Raw genomic sequence first — 23,959 nt, 5'->3', positions numbered from 1 at the left:
TAGGGGTGGGGCCTCTTATGGTGTTCCTCGTCAAGGGAAGTGATCCGGACTCCTTCCACCCCTCTTTCCATACCCTATGCTGCTATGCATGTGGGTCTAAGTCCTTAAAATGACAAAATGATACACATCTTTAAGTGGGGTAAAACTCTATTCTCCTTCCTTAATTGGGAATATTGCTCGGTTATCGACTATTTTGTCTTTACAGTAGCATTTTGACTATACATTACTCGAACACATTGTCATTCCATACCCAATTCTTAGATGCATGACTTCATTCATCTTCATCTTAGACCTCACTTGGAACAAGCCCACCCATTGTCAGAAATCAACGCGGAACCTTCTGCTAGAAACCACCACTCCCACTAGAAATCACATAAAAGCTAAAAAAAAATAAAAAAATAGAATTTTTTTTTACTCCTCAAGCCTTAACTAGAGATTGACAATCCACCCTTCACTTCACCATATCCACCTGAATCCGAATCCTCATCCCGTTGGGGAGCACAGACTGCTCTCCGATGGCTTCCCAACCACACAAATACGTGGGGCCCACAGGTGAAAAATACTTTTTGAAAAAAATAAAAAAAAACTTCAAATTTTCACCTGTGGACCCCACGTGTTTGTCTGGTTGGGAAGCCGTCGGAGAACAGTCTATGCTCCACCGACGGGTGAGGATCTGAAGTCTATCCACCCACTCCCCTATTAAATAGGGATCTAGTTTCAGTTTTAGGCACAGATTTTCTTTAACTGTACAATACTAAATTACTGACCGTACAATTTTACACGTGATGATATACATTTTGCTACGCTGGCGCTGTACCTAGGCTTTTCTTATTTGGTGTAAAGAAAAAGGAAACCAGAGAACATATGGACTTGGAAGTTGAATATGGTCTTCCAAAGTGGACATGAATGGACATGAACAGAAGGATCTCAGTTGCTTGTCTCTCTCTAAGTCTCGCTCTGTACTTCCTGCGAATGACCACTCACCGAACAAAGCTCCTGCTCACTCAGGCACTCTCAGGCATGCCTCTCACACTCTTATCTTTCTCTCTAGTTTCCATTTTCATGCTCTGCTGTTCTTATTCTTGAACTGAACTGAACTGAACTTTTGAAAGGACCTCTTTTGGTTGTTTTCTAATTGTGGAGAAGAGTGTTTTCCTGGCGGGTTTTGGTTGCTCTACTAGGAAAAGAGCTAGGGTTTCTAACGTATTGTATGTTTCAAGATCGATGAAGCAAATGGGTACTTCAATTAACTGTTGTTTTCGTTCTATTTTAGTTTTCTTGGGCTGAATTCACTTCCATGAGATCTGGTTGAAATATGGGAATTCCTTTTGGCTTTTTTAGTCTTTCTTTTTTCTTTTTGCTTAATTGGGTCCGGAATTGGCATGCAAATGCAACGGATGACCTTTCGTTTCTGCATTTTACTATTTTTCTCTTCGTTGGGAGTTTAATCAGTGACAGACGATTTACCACGGATTTTTGGTTTCAGCCTAAATGAACTAACGATCTGGTTTTACCAGGTTGTTCTGATTTTCTATTTTTCTTTTTTTTGGTATATGATATCTTTAGGTTTCTAACTGGTTTCTTTTATGGACTTTGCTCAGAGTTCGGCCTTGTAAAATAAGCTACCGAACGTTTTATAGGTTCCTATTACCCTGTTTTTTCTACTATTTAATTCGGAGCTCATAGATCTACAATGAGAGTAAATGAGCTTGTGTTGTTTACGTTTGTAGTTCTTGTTTGCATATTTTGCGAATTCTGTATTCATCCATGTATGTTTCTTAGTAAAGTTTGCATCTTTGGATGCCGTTATTCTTTATTTTTAGATGTTTACTCGTTTCAAATTTTCCTTACGGATCAAATTGAGTGTATGAGAGGAAGATTTATCACCAAGCAGTACTACACCTATTTGTTCAGTAGGTTGAATATATTACCTGGAACTTTTTGGTGCCATTTTATATTGATGTGAGGTACCATTCGCCCATTGTCAAGATCTGTAGGTTTTTTTATGACTGGAGTCTTGTTAATGGGAGGTAGCAGTTATGATGTTTGGTGCATAATTGGATGCATCAAATGAACCATTGCTTAAGTGAAGCATAATTTATTTTTTATTCACATATTCTTTTCATTTCTTGCAGCACTTTCTGTTTGTTTATGGGGTTGGACGCTGAGCTACAATTTCAAGAGTATCATAGAGTAGGTCGAACTCCCAGTAATGTTCGTCATTCTCATTGCTCTAGCCCCAAAGCTGAAGACGTAGATCTGAAAAGAAACCCTGCAAAAAAAGAGTATGACTTAAAGAGCGCAGATCAGGACTACACAGAAATCGGCTTTGATGACTCTCAGGATTTTTTTTATGGCATCACACCATATAGACCAAGTGAGATAGCAGGTAACGAAGGGCCGAAGAGGGGTTCTATATATCAGAGCTCAACAGAAGTGAGGAAAATGAAGAAAATGGGAGAGTTTGAGGGTAAAAGGCAGATTGAATTGTTGCACAGTAGTGATTCATCCCTGTCCTTCCAAATAGTCAATTCCTTGTCACAGCCAAATGATTCAAGCTCGTATGCACAGCTGAATAGATCATCGCTGACGTCCTCGGCAACAGACCCAGACCCGGGCACAATGTTGGATGACCGAACGGACATGGAACCAAGTTCTAAGGGTTCCTCAGATCTATCCTTCTATGGGTGCTCCTCCCCAGGTAATGTTGCTCATAAGGACGGCCCATCAGATTATTTTATTGAGTTCTCTCTAGATAAGGAGGACAGAGATCAAGATTCTGCTGAGACGATTTTGAGATGTGATCAGAGTTTTGGTCCTTTGAACAGTGGCCATTGTCCCTTGGAAAGAGATACAGTCCTTGCTCTGCAGAAGTCCTCTTCGGCAAAGGTGGGAAAGACCCATTCTCGCTATTGGTCTAAGAATGAACACTCGAAAGCAAGCACAAAGGGCCGGTTAAACCCCATTAGAAGGATGTTGGATCCAATCATGAAGTCTAAATCTCAAAGGACTCCACCTGTTTCAGTGGAAAATTTTGGTGATGTAACAACAGTAGGGTTAACAAGTATTAGGAGGAACCAGACAGTCTCTAAGTCTTTGTTGAATGATTATGTAGACAGTGTACAGAAGGAAGAGTCCAGTACTCATCTTGCTAAGAAAGATCAGCACAGTTTGGATGTGGCCTTATCACCTGTTCACTTGCAGGGCCTTCTTAAATTGGAGTATAAACATGGAGTTCCATTTCTGGAGTTCTCACGGAATAACTTAGAAGATACCCTTGTGGCCAAAACATGGAAAGGCCATAATGCTTTCAATTGGGTTTACACTTTCCACTCTTTGAATGATAGAAAGAAGAGTAGCAGTGGATGGGGTTCAAAAGATAAACACAAAGAGGCAATGGTTGGTCAAATGCAAGTTTCCTGTTACTTATGTTCTGAAATGAGAAGTTCTGGAGGTTTTGATAACTCCATGGTGACAGAGTTCGTCTTGTATGATATTGCACATGCAAGGAAGAGCTTCAGTGCAGAAGACAGCCCTCACTGTCAAGCAGACACCAATAAACTTCCCAAGGTTCCTTCCACTGCGGATGCAGAGAAGAGCTCTTATATGGATTTGAATGGTGTCTTAGATCCTGCAATGCCCAAACAGCGAGGAAGACATGCGTGTAATGATTCAGATGCTTCAACAAGTTATCCCTGGGCTCCTGCAGATCTGCATCCATGCCTTGAAGTTGCAGCAATTGTTGTCCAAGTTCCATTTCAAAAGAGGGAAAGCCTTAAAGACAAGGAAGGGGTTTGTGGAAAGACATCTTCAAACTTGCTTGATCTATCTTTATCTGAGCGGAGAAGTGATGATACTCCCCAAAACATAAGTCCAGCCAAGGTAAAGGCTGTGACTTCAACTGGAACCCATGGTTTGCCCAGTACAAAAGATGGTGGTGGTCCTTCATCATTATTGGATCGATGGAGGTCTGGTGGAGGCTGCGATTGTGGTGGCTGGGATATGACCTGCCCACTTATTGTCTTTGGAAATGCCAATATCCAGAATGCAGGATATCATCATTTGAGGCACCGCATGCCTTTGGAGCTCTTTGTCCAGGTATGTCATTTATTTGATGCTGATTGTGGATCTACGGTAGACTGGCTTTGGATAAGCATAAATATGCTGTAGAGGGAATTAAGTTTGTGGACCTGACCTGATAAAAATATCACCTTGTCTTGGGTGTTCCTTTGCCAGTTCAAAGAATGATGTGGCAATTCTGACAGCTAGATGTCCTAAAGTCAGGTTTTAGACTGAAACTCAACATCCTCTTTCATAGTCTCATTTGATGGCTTGACCTCTTGTGTACGGTCATGCATCCTACTGTAGTGCTGTGCATGCTCTAGGTGGGGTTTGGCTCCTCTCCATGGAGATATCTCCCAGGGATTGCCCAGTGAAGTCTGAGAATCTGCCATGTGGAATATACCGATCCAAAGGTCAAAACAAAATTGCTCTTTTAACCCTAAATGAAACCACAAGATCCAAATATAGAACCTAGACCCGATTTGGTTTACATCTTTCCCCTTCCTCTAAAACTGATTTATAGATATACGGCTTCTTCATTTGAAGCCTCCAAGCCTGCCTCTCATGGTATGAGCAGCACATTCGTAGCCATAGGCAGCCTCTTCTGCAGTTTCAAAGGTGCCCATTCATTGCCTTTCTTTGGTCTGTGGATCCCTGGTCTCCACTGCATATCCACCCTCATGGCCACTGCCGGACCCCCCTGTATTTTATGTTCCCACCATCGCTGGAACTTCTGACCCTTCCATTTATGCATCTTTTGTTACTAAGTTTCTTCTCTTTCAAGTCCATCTCTGACAAGTGAGTGAAACCATTTAGACACCCCGTTTGTTTAAGTTTTACATTTCCTCCTTGAAGGTGGAGAACTTCATTCTTCATCTTTGTCTCTTCAACCTTTATATTGGTATTGGCTTCCAGAGTCACCATCTTCCAGAGTCATTTGCTTCACCGTCCGAAAAAGGCTTGAAAACGAGATTGAAAGCTAAAGATTGAAACCAGAAATTTCCCCTCATTCCCCATTCTATTGCAGGCTTCGAACAAAGAAGATGAAGATCTAAAATCAATTTTAGACAAGGGGAAAGATGTAAATCAAATCGGGTTTGGGTTCTATAGTCGCATCTTGTGGTTTCATTTAGGGTAAAAAGGGCAATTATGTTTTGGCCTTTGGATCGGTATACTCTCATGTGGCAGATTCTCAGACTTCACTGGGCACTCTCTAGGAGATATTCTCCATGGAGAGGAGCTGAACCCCTTTATGCTGTTCCAAAATTTTCAATTTCTTAAGTTGGGTTGGTTTGAAATTCGATGAGGAGTGGAGCTTGAGGCCCCAGCTTTGCATGTCTGGATTGCCTCATAGCTGTGCTCTTCTAGTTTTTTAATCAACAAAAAATCACATTTGGAATGCATCGTTCCTTTTGAGGAGATCTTGCTGGTGATGAAATTAGATGGCCAATCACAACCGTGCAATCATTACCACAAACCTATTACTGTATTCATCCTGGCCAGCTTGCGCACACTTCGACTACATCCTCAGGGGAGATGCTTTGGCTAGAGTCAAACCCACAACCTATTACTCTATTCCTCTTTTTTATTTGATGTACTGTAGAATAATTATATTTATGGTCATTTGATTGGATTCATCTTTGCATTGTGAAGACCTCCTATGGAATCCTATCAAATTGTGGGTGGTCAGTTCCTGTATGTTTTCCATTGTCCTTGTCATTCTGATTTTGGATTGTTACACAAAAATGACAATCAGATTTGAGATTTACCCATCAAGGCAAATTACAGTATTTTGTATGATCCCTTCATGGGGTGTAAAATTGCAATGCTATTTTAACAGTTAAGAATTTGGTATGCATGGTGACATATTGCTGTTTATTTCTCTTTACACAGGGAGCAAAAGAGAAGATACCAGCATTGACCATGACTCTTGTTGATGAGGGGCAGTATTTGGTTGATTTTCATGCTCAGTTGTCCACAGTGCAGGCTTTCTCAATTTGTGTTGCTATCTTGCACAGTGCCGCAGATTGTACTGGAGCTGGACAAGAGAGGACCAGACAGAGGTTACAATGCAATTCGTTGAAGTTGCTGCTCGAAGAAGAAGTGAGATTCTTGATTGAAGCAGTTGCAGAGGAAGAGAAAAGGAAAGCAACAAAGAAATTGGAAGAGATCTCTCCATCTTTTGTGGTGAAACCACCCTTTTCTCCAATTGCCCGAGTCTAGCTTTAAGCTGAACTGCTTGGTGTTGGCCAGAGTTTGCTAGAGAAACAAATCTGAAATCGAGGATGTGGGATTTGCTGCCTGGTGTTTGCATGGGTACCGCCACGGATGGGCTACCTGAGTCTCCTATCACGTTTGAGTACAGTGTGCCATGGATGTGTCTGATCATGTTTAAGGACTGCATTCTGTACGAAGTTGTTGCTATACCATGATCACCAAGAAAAAGTTGCCGCTCACCATCACCTGGTAACACAAAGTTCTAGTTCCTGCCATTTTATCTGTATTACTCCCATGGAGAAGTTGACATCCTTCCTCTGGGAATCTGGGTATTATTCAATTTTCCTTGTACTAATATTTTTGTCAGAAACTTAACAGAGTAGGTTTTTGCCTGTACTATTTACAAAAGAGAAGAAAAAATGTGCATATACGGCTTAGAAATGTTTTTCTTCAAGCTTAAGTTTGCAGGGCTGGGTCTGTTGTGACAGCATCTATCGCTTACATGAGAAATATGTTCTTTTTTCAGAGTTCTGTTGATTTAACCTTTGCTTTTAGCAAAACCTTTTGTAGCACTTGTGTATCTATATTTGGCAGTTCTTTACCATTTTTGACCAAATGCTAAACAGAGGATTCTTGTAAATTGCACTTCTGTTGGGTTTTTTAGCAATTTGCTCTACAGATGATATCACGTTATCACAATCTCAAACTGACCATGAATCCTCTAAGCACCTACTATGTCCTGATACCTTTTGCATCCCACTCTGTTCCATCAAACATCTGATCTTCTGGACTTCTTCCCAGGCTTCCCTGTTTGCATAAATACTTAATATGAGATTGTAATAACCTGCAGTTCTTATATCTGTCTTTAGCACTTGATCCATAGACAATTTTGCCATATTGAAATCACCATGAATCCTACAAGCACCCAAGAATGCTCCCCAGATGCTTATATCTGGTTTTAATGGCATTGACGTGATAAACTTGAATGCTTCATTGACTAATCCTGCACGTCCCATAAGATCAACCATAGCGACATAGTGCTCTAGTTTAGGTTGGTCCTGGAATTGTGTAACCATGTAATCAAAAAGCATGCACCCTTCCTTGACCATTCCACTGTGACTGCAAGCAGACAAAAGAATGAGGAAACATAGACCATCAGGGTTAATGCCTCTCTTCAACATCTTGAAAAAACCCATCAAAGTAGCTTCTCCATGTCCATGAATGCCGAGGCCATGAATCATGGCACTCCATGAGTTCACATCTTCTTTTGATACCCACCTAAACACTTGATAGGCCAAATTCAGCTTTCCGCATTTTGAGTACATGTTTATCAGAAGCGCTTCCACAGACGAATCTGAAACTAGTCCACTTCTTATGATGTAACCATGGATGATCTCTCCTGTGATGAGGTTTGTCAAATCAGCGCAAGCTTGGAGAGCAACCAGTACAGTAACAACTGTGAATCCCACACCTTCGATCTGCATCTTCTTGAAGAACTCAAGTACCATTTCCAGTTCTCCCATTTGAGAATACCCACTGATCATGGCATTCCAAGTTATCACATCTTTACATGGAATCTTTTTGAAGAGTCTCTCAGCAACACGTAGACTGCCACACTTAGCATACATATCCATAATGGCGGTAGCTAATATTGTGTCAGAAGACAGACCTACAACAATGACATGAGCATGGACAGATTTTCCCAGCCGAAGTGTACCCAGTTGACCGCAGGCTGGAAGAATAATCTTCAAACCCACCGTGTCTAATTTCAAGCCTTCCACTTTCATTGAACTACATAATTTCAATGCGATATTGGGAAAACCATTCAATCCGTAACCAGAAATGAGGCAATTCCAGGAGACCAAATTTCGTTTTGGCATTTCATCAAATATATCATGGGCAGATTGTATACACCCAAATTTTGAATACATGTCGATCAGAGAATTGGCGACAAAAACATTTTCGCTAAATCCATTTTTCAGAACCTGTGAGTGGATCAAGATGCCGTCTTCGTAAGTAGCAAGAGTGGCACAGGCCTTGAGCACATAAGGGAAAGTAAAATTGTCTGCTTTTCCATTAGATAGCCTAAGAACCCAGTAAAGATTGAGGATTTTCTCAAAGAATCCATTACAACAAAGCTCTCTAAGACATGAATTCACCAACAAGATATCAGCTTCAAAGAGAACAGCAAAAATGGAACGGACAATGCAAAGCTGCCCATTAAAGAAGTAAGCGAGAAGAAGATCGATGGCGATCGAATAGTCAGACTTAAGCCCACTTTTCAAAATGACAGCATGAGAAGCTCGGAGACTCTGCAAGTCTAATGTGAAAGGAATGCTAGAAGATCTATAGAAGTAATAAGATTGATTCTTACAGTAATGATTCCGTGCTTCCACAGAGGAAGAAATACATGAATATCCATTTGAGCAAACCGAACTAAAGAAGCAACAGTTATTAACTAGGAGCAAAGCGCGTTTGGTCTTCCTATTGTCGAGCCAAAGCTTGAGCATTTAGAACCAGTACCTTCTTGTTTAACGGTCCCTTAACTGACTGAAATTGGCCATCTTGATGAACGTTAGTTTTGTGAAGATAATGCCATCTTTATGGTATGGCAAATCCTTTATTCTTTTTCAGACACTATTCTAATACATGAGAGATAAAAGTATAGAACATTGCCAGGCATTTATACAATTTTTTTCAAACACTACTCTAATACATTATTTACAACACTGAGGAAGTGATATCTGTGTATGGAAGCTGTTGGAAAAAGATAAAAAGTGAAGAGAGAAAATCACTGCACGCCTTACCAGTGGAACTGTGTAGATTCAATAAAAGTATTGTTCACAACACTAGCTGTTAGCCAAGCTTTGCTGGAGAAACCAGGCTATGTTCAAAGATGAGGGATTGCAGCTTGTGTTGCGTGTAAATTTCAATAGAGGAGACATTCATTAGTTCTTCCATGTTCAAGCCAGCATCTGTATCTGAGATTGCAAGTTGCATTGGTGCTGTGTTCACCAAAAGAGCTGTACAGTTGCAATGATAACCAAAAAAAATTGAATCTCTACTATACCCTGGTAGCAAAGAGTGTGGGTTCCTGCCACTGCTGGTGAATAACCACTTCCTGTTGGTGGAGTTTTATTCCCTGATATTGGGGGAGAACTAGGCCCTGTAGGTATCGAAATTAGTCCTCTTGGTTTTATGCAGTTGTTATAGACAAGTAATTGAATCAAAATCTAAAAGATTTGACTCAGAATTTAACAGAAAACCAGTATAGAGTTATCTATTGTATCCAAAGATCAATATGAAAAATATGTCTATGTCAAAGCTTAGAAGAAACAGATTCTTCAACCTATGGGTTAACAATAATAGCAATTGCTGCTAACCCCCAAAAATAGGTTAATTGTTAGTTTCTGGGGTCTCAGCTGCTCTCTCATCCCCACACTTGAGCTTATTGCTCCTCCCCCCCCCCCCCAAAGTTCGGCTCCTTTGTATTCTTCTCTTGTAGTGTTGCTTGTTGCTTTTAATATATTATTTATTCATCCAAAAAAAATAATATCAATTGCTCTCTTCTTCTCTTGTCCCTTCTCCGGTTTGAGATCCTTTCATGACTCTTCTATTTGTGACATCACTAGTAAGATGGTCTTCGATGCTGCCATTCATCACTTAAGGTGGAAGCGAAACCTTAGGAGATGGACTTCCAACTAACAAATTGTTTGTACCTTGATCATACTACCATAAACTTATTAGCCACTTAAAGACAACAAGCTCCATTAATCATTGGACACAATACATAAAACTTCCATGGCCAAATAAGCTCATGTAATTGAAAAAATTAAAAACAATTGACAAAGAATTGCAGCAAAGAATTTTGCAGCTTCTTTGCTTAAAATTTATTTATTTTTTCCCCAAAAAATGGTAAACCTAATGGAAATCCAAGACTAGCATTTTCCAACTTTGAGCATGTGTTAGGAAGTGGATTGCATTATGTCTGGTAGTCCATATGCGCTGAATTCATAGACTGTCTTGGTAATCCATCCAAGATCTCATCTGACTCCATCAGTGAAGCAAGAGCATCCAAAACTCAGTCATTTCCACCTAACCTTCACCTTCTCTAGGAAAACTGAAAGGATAATTCCGTGTTCACCAGAATCTAGCCAATGTAGAGCTTGTAAACTTTAACTCATAGATACAACAGCTTTGAATGAATAGAATGCTGATAGTGTACCCACTTCCACCTCTAAGTAGCTGCTTGATCGGAAGTGCCTAAAATTTTGGGTCAGTAGTCAGACACTAACAAGATCCTAATGCCAAACAGGAGCAGCAAATATTTTCAATGAAGTACAAATTTCAACCATTGTTACTATTATTTCTTCTCACAGCTAATTGCATTCTTCACCAATAATGCATACCTGGAGCCTCAGGTATTCCAGGTATGGTGTTGTGGCAAGTTTTATCACAAGGGTAGGGGCAGTCAATCTCTTTTGTGACACTCCTCTCAAAATACCAGTCACCAACTGCCGCTGCAATTGTCTGCATAAAAGTAAAATTGATCCTTAAAATGAAAGTTGCCCAGGCTAAAAAAAATGAAATGCACTTTTATAAAGTTTTGCATAATTTCGGATAGAATCTCATGGACAGATACATGAGAGAAAAATAATAGTATGGCCACTGTTTTTTGCACCTGGCTTAAAAGTTTTAAGATGGAAAAAGATTTTCCAAATACCTTATTGTGCACTCTGGGAGAGTTGGCTTCAAGCCATGTATCTTGTAATTCAGACTGACAATGAGCAAAACATGAATTTATGAATAATCCGCCTTTTTTTGAATTATCAGTGAAGGATTTCAAAGCTGCAAGCATTTCGTCTCTAAAACCTGCAGGGTGGAAATTTAAAAATTAAAGATACAACAGCTCAAATGATAGTTATTTATTCATCCCCCCAGAAAAAAACTTTTCTACAGCATAAGCATTTAAATTTGCAACTTATTACAGCCTGGTCACTACTTTCTCTTTTCGGTTTTCCTTCGAGAACCCAAGAAATAGGGGGGAAACAGACGGGCTGAAACCATTTACAGAGTCAGGAAATAGTACCGGTACTCATCTCTCGTGGTCTGGAAAACCCATACACTAATAATATATGATTATGGGCAGACAAAAAACTAATTAACTTTAGCTATCACTCCACAGGAGTTTAGGACCCTTTACCATCATAAAATCTCTTTCCCTTCCATAAGGACCTAAGTGGTGGCTGAAATTAGTTTCCATCACTTCCCACCTTGCCAACTGCCAGGAACTTATAAATGTCCTTTTGGAAATGCAATTCATGACCATCAAAAGAAACAACACAACACAACCTAGTAATTGTAATAAATATGCAAAAATTAGCAATGGAAAGGATACCATTAGAAGTTGGGTGATTAAATGAGACAGTGGACACTGGAAATCATCACTCTAAGTGGGACTTCTATAACCCAAGCACCAGAAGCTGGAAAAGTATGGAGGGACGAAGTGAGTATCATATAGTGGAAATTAGTAGGACAGCATATAATTATCCTGCATCCTGCAGAGAAATTCCAGAGTTTTCTATCTCTATATCTGTCAAGTCTTCGCCTCTCACCCACTCTTCCCCCAGGCATGGGTAACAGTAGCTTAGAATAGGAAGAGCCAAAGGGTGCACTGTCAAATGATTCCAATAATTCACATGCAGGTGCAAAATTTGATTCCAAACTATGCCAGAATCAATAATTAATTACGTGATTCACTTTATTATATGCAGTTTGGAAAACATCAGCAAATATGCCATTCAATGGTCAGACTGTGTAGCAGCAGGCATCACAAAAAGCCACTGTATCGCCATGTTCAAGGAAACTCTCTATGTTCAGGATACCCTTACACATGGTTCAATAATGGCTCATGTGAATGAGCCTGCTTTTAGTCTGTGAGAGAGCCACAATTAGCTAATATAACAGATCTCAGTGATTTGTCATCAAACTTCAACAGCTATTTCCATAGGAAGACATGATTCTATCTTCCTCAAACCTGATTCTCCCCACTCCTAGGACTTTCAGATTGCTTTTATCTTGCTTTCAGTTATGTACAGTGCTCTAGCTAGAGGCTTTGCAGAGAGTCTAGATCCTCTACCCACATTGAGAGGAGATTTTCAAATCCACGTGGTTAGATTCATGACAAGTGTCCAATCTAAAAATAAAATCCTCTTTCTAGGAAAATTCTGAAAATGTAGGAAGGCAGATCTTTTCTCTCCCACCATAAAAAGAGGGTTTTTTTTTTATTATTATTAGACATGTGTTATGAATCTAACCAAGTGGATTGGAAAATTTCCTCTCCATTTGAGTAGAGGATCCAGACTCTTGCAGCAAGTAGTGCCTGACTCCATACTGGAGATTGTAAACAGAAAGGAAAAACTGAGAAGAAAAGATGAAGAAGAGGAGAAGAATGTTTGTAGTAGCCAAGGAGGATTCATGTTAACTTGTGGGGCCACAAGTAACCATCCCCTTTATTTATAGAATATTATAGGTGTATGATCCTAATTGGGAAAACTAGAAAACAGAAATAAAGTCCCAATCAAACAAGGAATCCCTGCTCTGACTTTTTCTTCTTACACTTTTGTGCTTTTAACCTTTCTTTCTAACATGGACGACTAAAATGACCAAGAGAGCTTCTATAAATATCAGCTTCCCAATTTGAGATCTGTATGGCATGAAGAAACCCATAGATGCAGCAGTCCAGCAGAGGCAGAGGACAACCCTTTTCCAAATTACTTTTTCCCCTCAGACATGCTAAAAGAGTTATGATTGTATCTTATTGATCTCTTCATTAAATACTTCTTGGAGTCCTAAATTCCTGATACCTACGTCTTATCCTCTACGTGAAAAAGTAAAGTCTCAAAAAGGAAAATGGTGCTTCTTTTTGGGGGAAGGGTAGGGGATGTGAGGAGGAAGCCCACAACTGAATGAACAAAAGAAGTCATTGAAGGAACAAATAACTACAATATTATTAGGTGAAGGAACAACCTTGCAAGGTGGTTATCTGACTTGGAGAGCATGCAGCAGGGTCTAGCTTGCATTTACTCCATCGTCCCTTTGAATCAGCAGAAGGTGGCACAAATATGTGATGAAACTGCAAGCATGAAACTCTGACAGTTAAAAATAGGCACAGCTTCTAGACATTACCTAAAGTTCAACCTAAAGAAAGCTGGAATTATTACCTGAAATACATCATATGCTGAATTTAAGATAAAGAATGGCGTTTTTATGTATGTCAATGCATATTGAGGGAAGAAACACTGCACAAGAACTTGTAATCTTTAGAACCACAAGTTAGAGGAAAAAAAGATTGAACAAACCATTTTTCAACAAAGGTCCCATATTAAGTCAGAATTTTACTCCAGTAAACAGAACTCTGTGGTCACATCCATCCTCTATCAAAGGAAAGAAGAGAAGGGGAATGGGGGTGGGAAGAATAACTAGGATTCTTACAAGATTCGGAGAAGATTGAGAACTAGTGCAATTCCTGTCCAGATTTTTTTCTACACCCTGCAACATTATGTTCTGATTTGTGAAACAGCAACACAACCTTGGACAAAATAAGTGAAACAGGTTATACATGAAGGGAAAAATTCATAGAAACATAAAATGAAGCATAGCATGCTTTAAGCCGACTTGAAGTTCTGTCCCATAATCAATCATTAGTAGCAAGGATTGTGCTTGGTGCATTGGTCAAATTTGCACTTGCTGAATGCTTGGTAACAGGTTTAAGAAATGGAAACAGGGGAAGGCTGGGTACACCGTTTCTCTAATTTTGTACCCATCCGATCCTAATCAATCTTGGAGGACTATCCTATACCAACAACCTGCAGAAAGTCCAATTTTCAACCCATTCTAACATCTAAAAACCCTGATTCCCAAATCAAGGAATTCACCCCACATTACACCATCTCAACGACCTCCCATCAAACTTTTTGAATTGATTGTTTCCAAAACTCTAATAAAAAATTCATTACCAATGGAAAGAAGGGAGAAAGAAATACAAAAGAGAACCAAAAGGGATCAACATGAGGCACCAAGCCATGCAACAAACTTAAAAGTGTGCACAAAGAGAAATAAATAATTAGGCACTAGGCAACAATGGACCAGAAGACAAGGCCAAGAGGCCAAGCTCGACTAAGCCAAACCTAGAAATTTCACGAATCTCTTTTTCTTCACTCTGCATGGATTGCAGGTGGAATAGCATCAAATTAGAGGAGTTTCTTAACCTAGATGCTGCCTTACTGCTTGGAGCAACATCACAAGATTTAAAACTTGTAGTACTGGAGAAGGATTCACTGTGCTAATATCAGCAATCTCAGAACCAAAGGATGAGGAAATTGCACTGGTTCAGAATCTTCATCAGGAGCAGGGTCTTCAACGGAGTCAACTTCAGAAGCTTCACATTGATCAGTAGCAGCAATGGTAGCAGGGGGACCAGGACAAAGCACAACAAAGGTGGCAGGGGCAGGGAAGCAGGGCTCAGGAAAACTCTCAGCATGGCAAGAAAGAAGCAAAAAGAAAGGAAGACAGAGGTAGAGTAAGTGGAAGCCAAGAGAGAGACAGAGAGAGAGGGAATGGGATGAAGAGACAATAGAGAGGGAAGAGAGAAACAGAGAGAAACAGAGAGAAGGAACAAGAGGGCATAGGCTCAGACACACAAGGAATTGAAAGAGGGAAGAAAGGGTTTGAAGGGGGGGGAGAGAGAGAGAGAGAGACAACACGAGAGGAGAGGGAAGAGAGAGATGGGATAAGAAGAGGAAGGAGGAAGAGAGAGAGAGAGAGAGAGAGAGAGAGAGAGAGAGAGAGAGAGAAAGAGAAATGGAAGGAAGACAGAAGGCGATGGAGACATTGCTAGAGAGGGAAGAGAGCATATGCGCTTGACTTTTGGAGCATTATTACTTGAAGTGACTTTCTTCAGTAGACTGTAGAAATAACCTTCAGACCTCTTCTTAATATCTCCCTCTCCCCCCCCCCCACCCAATTTGAGATCACCCCATAAACCATAATCAACTTGCCCTAAACCCTAACCTTTTTATCCCACTGAGTTGGTTCTTTTTAAGATCTTGGTTGATTGGCCATCATTCAGTTAAGGCCCCCATAATAGCCACGATTGGAATGGAGAAGCCTCACAAAAGATCATCAAGTCATCCGCCTTGATGTTAATAGTTTTACTAAACAACTTGATTAACCAAGATGGGCCATGGATACCTTAGGTATTTCATAATGGGACTTCATTTGAGTCTTGTGCCTTGTTTTATTCAGACACCATAACTTTTAATGTGTATCCATGGTATATGGAGTCTTGATGACTAATTGCAAACTTCTGGAGCATTATTACTTGTAGTACTTTACCATCTTCATTTCTAATCAAGCTAAATTGGTTGATATCTCTACACATTTTCTTCACTTTAACTATTACTACCTTTAAACTCTGATTGTTGTAATGATCTCCATATTTCATTGTCTTACTTTCCCCACATTCTTATTATATTGCTGGCAAATTTACACCTTTGTAGATCCTCTAAATCCTTTGTCCTTTTCCAAGCCTTAAAACTAACTTTCTTAACCTAATGGCTGCTTAGACCTCATCATCCCACTACTGAGTCTCTCTAGATGAATGATGTATTCCTTTTGATTTGCCTAGAACACCTTTAGACACCTCGTGAATACAAGTAATTCTCATTCCACATTGTATTAGTGTCTTCTCAAAGTCCCACTTTATTTGCTTGACCATGCCATCTGCAAATGATTTCCAAGTATCTCCTTTTAAGCTCTATTTTGCCTTATCCTAAGGGAAATATGTTCATATCTTTTACGACCATCGGCAGTGCGGCACAGATCCATGACCACAACTTTATGTTTTGTGGTTAGGCTCTCCCCTAGTATAACCTTACAATCCCTACATAACAATCCATCAGACCTTCTAGTTAAGAAGAGAATTGATATTTTGTATTTTTGGAACTTGTGGCTGTGACATGAAGGGACCATATAGTGAGTTAGAGGTTTTTAGTGGTGAACGGATCCAATATTTGGGTTGAGTGAGTCTCCAAGAACCCAGACCTGAATGGTTTTGCCCAGTCATTGAGTTTAGCTCCTCACTAACTCTAATTACCATGTACTAATCTTCATTTTCCATCTTATTTGCAGTTTTTCCTTTCCTTCCCACCCCCCCCCCCTTTAAGAGTTGCATCAATACCCAAACCACAAAAGAAAAGGGAGAAGGGGGAAGAAGAAGAATAAGGAACAGAAAGGATCATCCTGTTGAAATTCAAAACCACATACTATGGTGACAACAATAACAATATAGTTCGCATTGCAATAACTAGTGTTCTTGATTTTCAAAAAGGACAGATGGCTAAAAATGCTTAGTGAGTATTCTAGTTCTGGTAAACCTTTCATTTGGATCCTCTACAGCGAGATATGTTCAGGTAAGAATCAAGGAGTTCCCCCAACAATCTATGTCCATATAGTCACAGCAGAAAGCAAGGGGTGGGGAACTGTGGTGGTCGAAAATTCTCAATTTCCAAGAGTTAAATGAAGGATAGTTTATATACTTTTTTTTTTCTTTTTGGTGGGAAAATTGAAAGCTTTATTTATTTAACTGAAATCCCCTAGGGATCTTACACATTAAAAAGTCAAAGAGTAAAACCCAAGCTAAAAAGGGGGGTGGGGAGAAATGGTACATGAACCAATCCTGTGTGCGGGCCGCTAATTTAGCAAGTTCATCAGCTGCAAAATTGGCTTCACGAGGGATGTAGGAGAAGGAACATTCAGTAAAGGATGCTGCCAGCCTACGAATGTCGGAAATGAGGTGTGAGATTTTCCAACTTCCACAGATTCCAGATGTTTAAGGGAAAGAACAAGTGATGATTATCTCTTTCTACTTGGATATGTGTGATCTGGAAGTCGAGAGTGAGGCAAAGACCGCGATGAACTGCTTGTGCCTCGGCTGTAAGAGAGTCTTGAGAGCACGTTCCTTGTCCAAAAGCAAACACCACTTGATGACAAGAGTCACGAGCTAGACCACCAATCCCTGAGCATGTTGGATTAATAAATGAAGAACCGTCCACATTTAATTTGATCTTGCACAGAGGTGGAGGTTCCCACCTGATGAGAGATATATGTTTACCAGGGAGGTGAAGAGGGGTTGGGGGTGAAAACGCATGGATCGCATGTTGTAAGCGCAACATGGCTTCTGGAATCTTTGGGGGGGGGGTAGAAGAGTTGATAATCATGTTATAGTATCCCCAATGGGCCGAAAGGGCTATAAGGGTGTGAAAGGGCTGCTGTTTGTGAGAGGAAGAGCTGGCAGGTTGAGTGGTAAGGTCTTGAATTTGGAGTTCGAATGGACGTGTGGGATCCCATCGATGAAGGTTAAGAGAATGCCATAAGTGGGTGGTGAAAGGGCACATGATAAAGAGGTGATGTGCCAAAAAGGGGTAATGGCCACAGAAGTGACAATGGAGCTGTACACGACAGCCTCTCTGATGGAGCAGATCTGCCGTAGGTAGTTTCCCCATAACAGTATTAAGCAAATGCCTAATAAGCTCTTAGTACTTGACATAATTGTCAACAATCAACTGTCATAAGAAATGGTGAAATGAGGGAGTAGTAAGCTTTTACTACTACACATAATTGTCAAAAATCAACAGTCATAAAAAATGGTGCAACGATGAACTGCATAACTAGAATTTTGTTAAGTATATTACTAGGAAAACTACTGGGGTGGAGGTGTACCTGAAGTACAACAAGTTTCTCGAAGAAGGACCTCTGTTGGTAGTCCAAACTTATATCTTTTCTGTAAGAGAAAATATCAAAACCATGAAGATTTGATCAGAACTAAGGCCATATAAAATTTAAGGTCTTTTCTTAATGAAAATACTATGCATGTAATATCTATGTAGTGCTAAAGTTTATCAATGGAGAGAATTACGCATCAAGGAAAAATCCAGCATCACTTAAGCATTTAACAGTGGCAGTCTTAGGTAGGGACTGGGCGAAGTCATCACAGTGCAAAAATACTGCCAGACCCCCTGCAGAGCAACCTGATAGCAAAGCCTACAAAGAAATGCATACACACATGAGCATGTGCAAAAGCATAGAACCATAAATATGCATATTCTCACCTCAAAGTCTCTTTTATTCATCCAACAAAAAAACATTAATATGCAGATTTCAGATGCTGTATGTAACTTCTACACATTTAATGACTCCAGGCATGCACAGAACCCCAGTCCTTGAAAAAGACTTCTTTTGTACGCAATTGAAGATCTCTCAATGCCTAACTTACAACTTAGGTCTGTGCAGCACAATCATGGATGGGTACTTCATTAGTGCATACACCGTGTGTTTTTTAAGGATCTCTATATTCACACATGTCCATGGCAATTTGGAGCCTTGTAACATTGTTGTTTTGCAAAAAACTATGTAAAGCGAAGAACTTTACCTTTGAACGGAAAGAGACTTCAATGAATGTACAGAAACTGTTGAAAATTATTCCCTCGGGTCCTCAAACACTAAGCTTTGGAGACAATTCATCTTCTGAATCTAAAAACTTTACGGAGATTTATAGTTTTGCGCTGGATTTCCTTCTGATTTTTGAATTATAAATGTGATTTGTCCGTAAAAGCTGTGTGTGGGTAACTCTACAAAGCGCTGGGAGCAAGACACTTGTTAATTTGAATGTACCATTGGTGAAAGAACAAAATTTGCCATCACATTGGTTCTTATCAACCATTGTGTTGCGGAATGCCACTTCAGCCTCTAATTAATTTTGATGATAACAAACATAAGGGACAAATATCTTGTTTAAGATGTGTCTAAGCCAAATGAACTAAATCAAGAAAATGGAACCAAGGCAAGGATGATCGAGACACAAATGAATGGAACCAAGACATAAGTGAAGGCCAAACCCATAGATTCAATAAATAATTGGGAGTACGTGGACTTGAAGCTTGAAGACCATGAAGAACCAAGAAGAAGGATCAACCAAGCTCAAGTGGACCAAGTGCACTTAGAACACTAGATACACATGTAAAATTGCACACACTCATCCATCATGTCCATTCCATCATTAGATAGACCTAGGACATTTTAGGTAGGGTCAATTTGGACTCAGGGTTAGTTAGGAGGACTAAAAACCAAAGAAAAACCAAGCATCCAGTTGTTGAACGTTTGCTGCTTATCCACAAAGGGCCAGCCTTTTATTTCAAAGGCAAGCCATTTGATACATTTTATCAAATGTCTAAAAAGTTTTTCAATCACAGAGACAAACGGAAAGTAATCCACTTGATGAACCATTTCAGCAAAATTACGTTGTTGAAGAATCATTAGGTCATAAACTCAGGGAGATTTTGCAGTTTATAAATACCAGCACCTCTTGAAAGGAAGAACTCTACCAAGTCCCGATAACAACACTTTTCCTAGTAGTCAGAATCCCTCAAATCATACTCAAGCAATATTGATATAGCTTCTCACCCTTGTGCACACCTTGAAGTACCCTTCCAAGGAATCAATCCTATCAAGATTGACTAAGGCTAGGGTGATTGAAGGCTAGTTGGGAGCTCAAGCAATCTTAACATGATGCAAACATTACATTTGTGCATTCATCTCTACATTGCATCGCATTCAGTTAAGCGGTAAGGTGTCACCTAATCATTGTACTTTTGGTTCCTATTGTAATTCTAGTTCTAGGTAGAACTAGATTAGTAAAGGGCAATCTTGCCCATTAACAAAAATTGTAAAGGGTGCTCTTGCCCTAAGAATCATAAATTCATAAGGATTTAAGTCACCACCCACCGTATTGAAAGAAAAAACTAGTGGAATACTCTCATGAGGCCAAGAGAGGAGTGGATGTAGACTTCCAAGTTGGACCACCATAAAATCTTATGTCGTGGTTGCTTGAATTAGTTAAACTTGTTGAATTAAGTTTCAAATTTTCAATTATTTGACACATTGGAATAATCCACTAATAGTAACCTATTCACCCCCTCCCCTTTAGGTTACATTTACACATTGTGAATGTGATGAGAATATCCAATTGTAATTGAAGAACATCTCCATAGAGAAAGTTGCTTGATGTATAAATGATTGGAATTACTTAAATAACCATACTCTCATATGCATGGCTAGCTGTATATGTAATCATGTGCTTGCATATGTTTAGCTCAAAAATAAAACTGGCATGAATCAAAGAGGCAATCATCAACTGTACCTTATCTGCTCGATTCAAGCCTTTAGAAAGAAGATCGAGAATCATGGCCTTCCAAATCCTTTGTCCTCTAAAGTAAACTGAACCTGTCTGTTCATATTGCACATGTAGAACCATCTTAGAAAACCATCTTGTACATTCCTTATTTCCCTCTATTATCTCATTATAAAAAATTTCTCAAGTGAGGAACTATTTAATATTCATAAACTGTGAAGGCCCAAGTATGCAATACAGCCATGATTTGGTTTGCTCTCCCCCTCTTCTTCTCTTTTAAGATTTGTATTATTAGGAAATGTTTGAATAATCTGGAGCAAGGACAGTCTCTTTGTGATTGACAAAATATTGTATACACCAAAAAGTAATGTTTGTCTTACATAATCAATAAAAGCTCTGAAAAGTAAAAGTACCATCTTCCCAATTTTAAAAGCTGTAGAATGCAGAAATTTAGGTAGTTTAATCTCCCCTGCTGTTCATTGGTGTTTATGAGGGTTATGAACATTAGGATGAACTCAAGGCCAAGGGATGCTTTTATTTTTGTCAGCGTGTTTGCAAGGAATTTGTGGGGTTTCTGTACAGACTATGAAGTCAATATGCTACAGTTTTTCCCAGGCTGATACTTACTGCTTTTATTGGGTGGACAAGCAGTTCATGTTCTTTCTGTGTTTATTATTTCTCAAGAACTAATAGTTTTTGACATCACAAGGGGAGTGGAAGCTCTTTAGAATTTGTCAGTATAACGTGTCAGCAAATCCCTTTATAGCAAGCATAAGTTTCTATTTTTCTAGCAGAATGTTAAATCAAAAGATTACTGCTTGTTTTTAATAACAATCTCAACCTTAAAAAGAATAAATTTTGGTCAAAATGTTTAAACAACCCTTTTGAGGGTGTGAGATTTATAGATATCAAGGACCAAAAATTATGATGATATTCCCCCATTAACTGTTCTAAGATCACAGGGGAACTTGGTAACTTGAAAGAAATATCAGCTGAGTTTTCAAAAACATACTCCATTTTCAAAGTTCACATCACCAGTAAAAGATGCTCCATCACAGTACCGAAGCTTCACCCGATTCCAATTGTAGAAATCTGACATTTCAAGAGGAAAAACAAAAAGGTACCATACAAGTCCAGTCAAACCAATTTCAAACCCCAACTATCACTAAATAAATAAACTACTTTGTGGTGTTAAATGAGTTTAACACTGAACTCTTAACAATTAAGGAATAGCAAATATAGGCCAAAAAATACTATGGACAAGCCCAACCTAGGAGTTGTCTGAAAAAGCCAATTCTTGCAGTCTAATTCACAAAAAGTAAGGTTGACCAAATGATCGTCCCATCATGGACATCATCATGAGGAAAAGCTGAAGAAAGAAAGAACACATTCCATACCAGGATTACGTGTCTTATTGTTGCTCAGGATTCCAGAGAAAATCGCCATCTTATTCATGTATTTTGTAGATCCTCGTCGAGTTTTTGCTCTCTCTACGCATGATTTTAGATCATTGCACCACCCACCTCCCTACTTGGGAGACAGAACCATTGGTCAGAAGAATTATTAAGAAATATTTGTGCATAGTTAGATGCTAACGATATTAAGCAGATGCAGATTGACATGAACCCCACTTTAAACTCCTAATAAAACAATTGAGGAAAAAAGAGAAAAAAGAAAGAAATTACTGCAGAGTGGAAAGTAAAGAAATTACTGCAGAGTGGAAAGTGAGACACTATGTTATTTTCTCTATTCCCTTTAATGTTTTCTTTCAATCAAAAATTATATTCATCTTTTTTACCTCAAACTGTAAAAGCCAGTTATTTGCTCCAGACCCAGACCCTGGGTGGAAATGATAAGCAGGCAAGCTTCCATCCAAGCAAACTGGATAATCAGTAGCAGGAACTATTCATCATTATAACTGTATAACAATTTAGCAAGGATATTAACCAAAAATACTATATGATTTTTAAATTGACAAACAAACTTGCCTGCCCCTTGAGCTGTTGCATTTTTAACCATGGTCATTTTTACTGCAAGCCGGTCTTGTGAATATATACCCTGAGCCCATAACAGCCAAAGAAAGCTAATTGCAAAGAAGTCCATTGAAATGAAATTTCAATTTATCAATCCAATTGCAGATTGTCCTTTTTCTTCTTCCACTTCTTCTCTGGATGGATGGGGAGAAACTATATTAAATAGATGAAAAGGCAAAAAAGTTCTAGTGAAAATTAATGCTCCCAAACATCCAGATGATTGTGCTAAAGGCTTAACTTTGATAGGAACTCATTAAGCAAACCATTAAAAAAAGCTGTTTCCTCAAATAGTTGGGTGATTTTCATATTTGAGGATTTTCAAATAAATTAGACAGCATAAATCCCATGCTGTCATGGTCAATAATACGAACAATAAAAGAAAGATATCAATTTACAATAGAGAAACGAATCAAGACAAACTAGGAATGAAATAAAATGGGAGAAGGAAGGAGACCAAGTGGGACAGCTGGAGATAAGGATGAAAAAACAACCTTTCACGCCTAATATGGAGAATAAATAAATAAATAAACCTAAAAAATGCTAATCAATAAAAAATCATTCTCCAATCTTCATTCACTTTCGAAAATAAATCTTCAAGTTTCTTCTTTCTCTTGGCTATGGTTCATTCAGCGCCAATGCTGTATATTCCTATCTCGTCTATCTTAAGAGCTATCTAACAACTTAAAACAGTAATGAAGTAATGAGATCCACAGTTTACAAGCTGGAGGAAGGACTACTCAACTGTCAAAATCTCGAGAATAACACATCAAAAGCAGACAACGAAATCAAATATTCAGTTCCACAAGACTAAGAATTTCATCTGACGATAAGAAATGAAGAGGAAAGAGACTTGAAAATTTGAAGTACTAGTCAACACCAAAACCTGAAATTCCGAAAACGAAAATTCCACTAAGCAAATCTGAACTGAATAACGATATACCTGGCTGTCAATCTCAGAGCAAATCCAGAACGAACGACCTGAATTTCCTTCGCTGTTGAAAGCAGCTTTTATACTCTCCAGCCTTAACATTCCTAACCAACCAATTCCAAATCACAAGAGAGTTAGTTGGTGTGTCCGTTCGCATCCTTAGACGACCCCATTTACGTGAAGTGAAGGAAAAACTTGAAACCGAGCATTACCCGTCATTCACGCCTGGCCTTGCTCTTATGAGGGGAGTCGATTGGAAATTAAAATTTCGAGTGTACTTCGAAGTCGTTCCGAGTTTATTAAATGCTATAAGCTAGGGGCCAAAAGTAGTTTTCTCAGGAAAAATGAAAAAGAAAGAAGACATCTTGATCCGAGTCACAATGATCCACCCAAGAAATGACAGGGACAAACTGGTTTGAGTTTCCCAATGTGGGATGTCTTCTAAGGATTGAGAAGTACCTGCTCGTTACA

General features: G+C 39.2%; 3 protein-coding genes across 6 annotated transcripts; 1 reads left to right on the top strand and 2 right to left on the bottom strand.

Moving 5' to 3' along the window:
* The first annotated feature begins 882 nt into the window (after positions 1 to 882).
* On the top strand, positions 883 to 6,877 carry LOC149030001 (uncharacterized). Of its 2 annotated transcripts, none has more exons than XM_089142317.1 (3): positions 883 to 1,018; positions 2,136 to 4,098; positions 5,956 to 6,877. In XM_089142317.1, the coding sequence occupies exons 1-3, from the start codon at positions 903 to 905 to the stop codon at positions 6,283 to 6,285; spliced, it is 2,409 nt and encodes an 802-aa protein (XP_088998443.1). In that variant the 5' UTR covers positions 883 to 902; the 3' UTR covers positions 6,286 to 6,877. The 2 variants fall into 2 exon arrangements, with proteins under 2 accessions (XP_088998443.1, XP_088998444.1); XM_089142318.1 differs by lacking the exon at positions 883 to 1,018 and adding an exon at positions 1,037 to 1,237.
* A 103-nt stretch (positions 6,878 to 6,980) lies between these two features.
* On the bottom strand, positions 6,981 to 8,789 carry LOC149030000 (pentatricopeptide repeat-containing protein DOT4, chloroplastic-like). Its single transcript, XM_089144313.1, has one exon. The coding sequence runs from the start codon at positions 8,787 to 8,789 to the stop codon at positions 6,981 to 6,983; it is 1,809 nt and encodes a 602-aa protein (XP_089000439.1).
* Positions 8,790 to 8,878: 89 nt separating this feature from the next.
* LOC149029999 (pectin acetylesterase 9-like) lies at positions 8,879 to 23,959 on the bottom strand. 3 transcript variants are annotated; one of them, XM_089142320.1, is made up of 16 exons: positions 23,701 to 23,959; positions 23,501 to 23,592; positions 22,516 to 22,694; positions 22,326 to 22,408; positions 21,925 to 22,054; positions 21,540 to 21,619; positions 20,537 to 20,623; positions 18,257 to 18,381; positions 18,061 to 18,121; positions 13,774 to 13,830; positions 13,503 to 13,580; positions 13,309 to 13,414; positions 11,003 to 11,151; positions 10,689 to 10,809; positions 9,350 to 9,445; positions 8,879 to 9,260 (listed from the first exon to the last, which is right to left on the bottom strand). In XM_089142320.1, exons 3-16 carry the CDS (start codon positions 22,628 to 22,630, stop codon positions 9,136 to 9,138), a joined length of 1,413 nt encoding a protein of 470 aa, XP_088998446.1. In that variant the 5' UTR covers positions 22,631 to 22,694; positions 23,501 to 23,592; positions 23,701 to 23,959; the 3' UTR covers positions 8,879 to 9,135. The 3 variants fall into 3 exon arrangements, with proteins under 3 accessions (XP_088998446.1, XP_088998445.1, XP_088998447.1); XM_089142319.1 differs by lacking the exon at positions 23,701 to 23,959 and having other exon boundaries at positions 23,501 to 23,680; XM_089142321.1 differs by lacking the exons at positions 8,879 to 9,260; positions 9,350 to 9,445; positions 23,701 to 23,959 and adding an exon at positions 9,766 to 10,542 and having other exon boundaries at positions 23,501 to 23,680.

The sequence above is a fragment of the Hakea prostrata genome, chromosome 1, assembly GCF_041222555.1.
Source record: "Hakea prostrata isolate BN-2017 chromosome 1, UWA_Hpros_2, whole genome shotgun sequence".
Classification (NCBI taxonomy): Eukaryota; Viridiplantae; Streptophyta; class Magnoliopsida; order Proteales; family Proteaceae; genus Hakea; species Hakea prostrata.
The sequence above is the reverse complement of the archived record's forward strand: the minus strand, read 5'-3'. Positions and strand labels throughout refer to the sequence as shown.

Bases quoted from the DNA above. Each gene is read 5' to 3' on its own strand.
- LOC149030001 (XM_089142317.1), top strand. From the start codon at position 903: ATGAATGGACATGAACAGAAGGATCTCAGTTGCTTGTCTCTCTCTAAG. The intron at 1,019-2,135 runs GCATGCCTCTCA...CATTTCTTGCAG, and splicing joins GCTCACTCAGGCACTCTCAG to CACTTTCTGTTTGTTTATGG. The intron at 4,099-5,955 runs GTATGTCATTTA...CTCTTTACACAG, and splicing joins CTTTGGAGCTCTTTGTCCAG to GGAGCAAAAGAGAAGATACC.
- LOC149030000 (XM_089144313.1), bottom strand. From the start codon at position 8,789: ATGCTCAAGCTTTGGCTCGACAATAGGAAGACCAAACGCGCTTTGCTC.
- LOC149029999 (XM_089142320.1), bottom strand. From the start codon at position 22,630: ATGGACTTCTTTGCAATTAGCTTTCTTTGGCTGTTATGGGCTCAGGGT. The intron at 13,415-13,502 runs GTAATAATTCCA...TCATGCTTGCAG, and splicing joins CAGCATATGATGTATTTCAG to TTTCATCACATATTTGTGCC. The intron at 11,152-13,308 runs GTTGTTCCTTCA...TCCACCCTGCAG, and splicing joins TCAGATAACCACCTTGCAAG to GTTTTAGAGACGAAATGCTT.